At 44.5% G+C, this 4589-nt stretch overlaps 1 protein-coding gene across 1 annotated transcript; it reads right to left on the reverse strand.

The window, feature by feature from the left end:
- LOC108310280 (2-iminobutanoate/2-iminopropanoate deaminase) lies at positions 1–997 on the reverse strand. The gene has a single exon (XM_017537201.1). The coding sequence runs from the start codon at positions 915–917 to the stop codon at positions 504–506; it is 414 nt and encodes a 137-aa protein (XP_017392690.1). The 5' UTR covers positions 918–997; the 3' UTR covers positions 1–503.
- Positions 998–4589: the final 3592 nt, after the last annotated feature.

The raw sequence follows: 4589 nt of genomic DNA on the forward strand, positions 1-4589 counted from the left end.
AAATCTGCATGTCTATTGTATTTCCATTAGAAAAATATTATCTATATAACATTTTGGTCCACTTTCTTCTCCTTGATCTCAAATTTAAACACTTTAATTTTACTCAGGAAAAGCAGAATCACATACCTGACATGAGAATTAAATCGTTCACATCATTAGTTTGAATTGGATATGTTCTTCATTATTTCTCAGGCATAATGTCTTCTTTCCTGCCTGTTATTTCTCTTTTATTTATTGAGTAACTATGTAATGAGTACCTCTTTCCTGCATTCAGGAATACAGGTGCACACAGGTGTAATTTAAACAGTAACTGGATTCCTTCTCTCATCTTCAGTTCATGTTCAACTCTCCCTATTATATGGTATTTCCATAATAACATCAGATATTTTCATCAAATTCACACTGTCATCAATATTGTGAAAATTAAGATGTTAATTAAGATGTTATATCAATTGTAAAAATTAAAATGTTAAAAATTCCAGACTACACAGCACTGTGCCCACTTATAGTGATGCTATTGTCAGAGGTCCTTGGACAGCTACTGCTTCAATTTCAATTTGGGCACCTTTGGGCAAAGCAGCAACTTGGTAAGCAGCTCTAGCAGGAAAATTACTCTTGAAATAGTGTTTGTAGATTTCATTGACAGTATTGAAGTCATTTATGTCAGCCAGAAGAACAGCTGTTTTCACCACATGAGTGAAGTCGCAGCTTGCAGCTTTCAGAATTTCACTCATGTTTTTAAGAGCTTGTGTAGCTTCTTCTGCCACCCCTCCTGACACAAGCTGGCCACTTGAAGGGTCCATGCCTATCTGTCCTGAAATGTAAACAGTTCTGTTGACTAACACAGCTTGGCTGTAGGGTCCAATGGCACCTGGGGCTTTCGCAGTGCTGATCACCCTTCTGATCAAGGATGACATGACTAAGACTTTCCTCCTGTGACCCTTTCTTCTTCAGGAGAAGAAGCCCCCAAACTACCCCTTCTCGCTTCTCACTGGACTGACCCTTTTTCTTTTCTTTTTTTTTTTTGAGACGGGAGTTTTGCTTTATTGCCCTAGCTAGAGTGTAGTGGCACGATTTCGGCTCACTGCAACCTCTCCCGTCCAGGTTCAAGTGACTCTTCAGCCTCCTGAGTAGCTGGGACTACTGGCATGCACCAGCATACTCAGCTAACTTTTGTATTTTCAGTAGAGATGGGGTTTTGCCATGTTGGCCAGGTGGGTTTCGAATTCCTGGTCTCAGGTGATCCGCCTGCCTTGGCCTCCAAAAGTGTTGTGATTACAGGTGTGAGCCACTGTGGCCAGCCTTTTTGTTTTTTTTTTTTTTTCGAGATGGGGTCTCACCCTGTCACCCAGGCTGGAGTGCAGTGGCACCACCTCTACTCACTGCTACCTCTGCCTCTGGGGCTCAAGCCATCCTCCCACCTCAGTCCTCATGAGTAGCTGAGACTACAGGCTCACACCACCATAGCCGGCTAATTTTTTTATTTTTTGTAGAGACAGGGGTCTCCCCATGTTACCCAGGCTGGTCTTGAATTCCTGGCCTTGAGTTATCCTTTACACCTCAGCCTTCCAAGTAGCTGGGATTACAGATAAGAGTCACCTCAATGAACTTTTTTTTTTTTTTTTTTTTTGAGACAGGGTCTTCCTTTGTTGCCCAGGCTTCAGTGCAGTGGTATGATCACAGCTCACTGCAGCCTCAAACTCTTTGGGGTCAAGTGATCCTCCCATGTCAGCCTCCCAAGTAGCTAAAACTACAGGCACACAATATCACGCCCAGCTGAATATTATTATTTTTTGTTTCTGTAGGGACAAAGTCTCCCTATGTTGCCCAGGCTGGTCTTGAACTTCTGGCCTCAAGTGATCCTCCTGCTTTGCCTTCTCAAAGTGCTGACATTACAGGTGTCAGCCACTGTACCTGGTCCTTGGTGGATTTCTTAATGCCTGTAAAGTTACATAATGTTGCAGAAATGGGATCATGTAATACATTTTTTAAACGTATGAAGCATATTGTTTTAAATGTTGGATTTTTAGGCTGGGTGTGGCGGCTCATGCCTGTGATCCCAGCACTTTGGGACGCTGAGGTGGGATAATCACTTGAGGTCAGGAGTTTGAGACCAACCTGGCCAACATGGCGAAATCCCACCTCTACTAAAAATACAAAAATTAGCTGGGCATGGTGGCGGGTGCCTGTAATCCCAGCTGCTCGGGAGGCTGAGGCACGAGAATCACTTGAATCTGGGAGGTGGAAGTTGCAGTGAGCCAAGATCATACCATTGTACTCCAGCCTGGGCAACAGAGCAAGACTCTGTCTCAAAAAGAAAAGAAAACATTATATATAATCATATGCCTTGTTTTGGGGCAGATTCCCAAGACTGGGATGTTGGATTAAAAGGTTGAAAAATTTTATGTTGTCCCGGTGCGGTGGCTAATGCCTGTAATCCCAGCACTTTGGGAGGCCCAGGTGGGCGGATCAGCTGAGGCCAGGAGTTCAAGACCAGCCCGACCAACATGGAGAAACCCTGTCTCTACTAAAAATACAAAATTAGCCAGGTGTGGTGATGCATGCCACAAGGCGGTGATTATAGGCATGAACCCCCTGCACCTGGTCTGGATAATTTATATAGAGATTTCTGGCTGGGCGAGGTGGCTCACACCTGTAATCCCAGCACTTTGAGAGGCTGAGGAGGGTGGATCACCTGAAATCAGGAGTTTGAGATCAGCCTGGCCAACATGATGAAACCCCATCACTATTAAAAATACAAAAAATTAGCTGGGCATGGTGGTGGCGCCTGTAATCCCAGCTACTTGGGAGGCTGAGGCAAGGAGAATTGCTTGAACCCAGGAGGCAGAGGTTGCAGTGAGCCAAGATTGCACCACTGCAGTCCAGCCTGGGAAACAAGAGCAAGACTCCATCTCAAAAAAAAAAAAAGTGGGAATAGAGATTTCTTATAGTTCTATAGGCCAGGAGGTAGAGGGTCCCACACATGGCAAGGGCCTTCTTGCTGTGCCATCTCATTGCAGAAGGTGGAAGGGCAAAACAGCACAAAGGAAGTCAGGGAAAGACGGCTGAACTAATCCTTTTATTGGGAGCCCAACTACCACTAATCCCATTAATCCATTCATGAGGGTAGCCCTCAGGACTTCATCACTCTTTGAAGGTCCCACTTCTCAACTCTTGCATTGGAGATTAAGTTTCTAACATGAGCTTTGGGCGACGTGTTCAAACCTGTCTACATAAAGTAATCGAAAGGATCAGAATCTAATTCTAATAGTTTATTCAAGCACAAAACATAAGGGTGGACTACCTGGAAACACCAACTCCAAATGAATGGAGTCAGTGTTCCGAAAGAGAAAAGTTAAGGTTTCATTTACACAGGCAGAGGCAGAAGAGTTTCGGGAGGATTACATTTTTTTAAATTATTTTTAATTTTTATTCTTTTTGAGACGGGGTCTCACTATGTTGCCCAGGCTGGAGTGCAGTGGCCATTCACAGCCGCGATCCCACTTCTGATCAGCACGGGAGTTCTGACCTGCTCTGTTTTCGCCCTGGGCTGGTCCACCCCTCCTTAGGCAACCTGGTGGTCTCCTGCTCTCAGGAGATCACCACATTGATGTCGAATTTAGTGTGGACACCCGATCAGCATAGCGCACTACAGCCCAGAACTCCTGAGCTCAAGCGATCCTCCAGCCTCAGCCTCCTGAGGGGACTATAGGCACTCACCATCGCGCCCGGCAGGATTACATTTTTTATACACTGTCCGTGCATAGTTAAAATAATTTGGTTGTAGGCTGGGTGCAGTGGGCCCATGCCTGTAATCTTTGGGAGGCCAAGGTGGGCAGATCACCTGAGGTCAGGAGTTCAAGACCAGCCTGGCCAACATGGTGCGGCTGAGGCAGGAGAATCGGGAGGCAGAGGTTGCAGTGAGCCGAGATTGTGCCATTGCACTCCAGCCTGGGCCACAGAGCAAGACTCTGTCTCGAAAAAATAAATAATAATAATTTGGTTACATGCAGTGTTTCTTTTTGGGAGGCATACATTTAACACTTTTTTTTTTTTTTTTTTTTAAAGATGGGGTTTCACCATGATGGCCAGGCTGGTCTTGAACTCTTGACCTCAGGTGATCCACCCACCTCAGCCTCTCAAAGTGCTAGGATTACAGGTGTGAGCCACCGAGCCTGGCACATTTAACATTTTTTATAGAGGGTGTGATAGTCATGGGCTTGCTGTCATCTGGTCTAAGTAAAGCAGGACAACAAAAGGGAAGTTAATCTATAACAAGGCTCATTAAGAAGGCAGCAGGTTTTTGTACTTGTGTTTAATTCTCTCCAGTAATTGTACAGAACAAGAAAAATAAGCGAGTTAATCTATTATCTGAGAAACAAATTGTAGCCATATGTGGCTGAGATCACAGTCACATCTCTCTCCAGGTTTAAAGTGTTCTGGGGGTTCCAACATCTTTTACATTTATTTTAACAAACCATAGCAGAGGGGTTGTGTACCTTTTCATGTTTTTTGGCTATTTGGATGTGCTCTTCTAAGACATGCCTGTTTATATTTTTTGCTCATTTTCTGTTGTTTTTACCTTTTTC

Source organism: Cebus imitator, unplaced genomic scaffold (genome assembly GCF_001604975.1).
Source record: "Cebus imitator isolate Cc_AM_T3 unplaced genomic scaffold, Cebus_imitator-1.0 Scaffold102, whole genome shotgun sequence".
Classification (NCBI taxonomy): domain Eukaryota; kingdom Metazoa; phylum Chordata; class Mammalia; order Primates; family Cebidae; genus Cebus; species Cebus imitator.

What these genes read in the sequence shown, in the direction of transcription:
- LOC108310280 (XM_017537201.1), bottom strand. Translation starts at nt 917, where the DNA reads ATGTCATCCTTGATCAGAAGGGTGATCAGCACTGCGAAAGCCCCAGGT.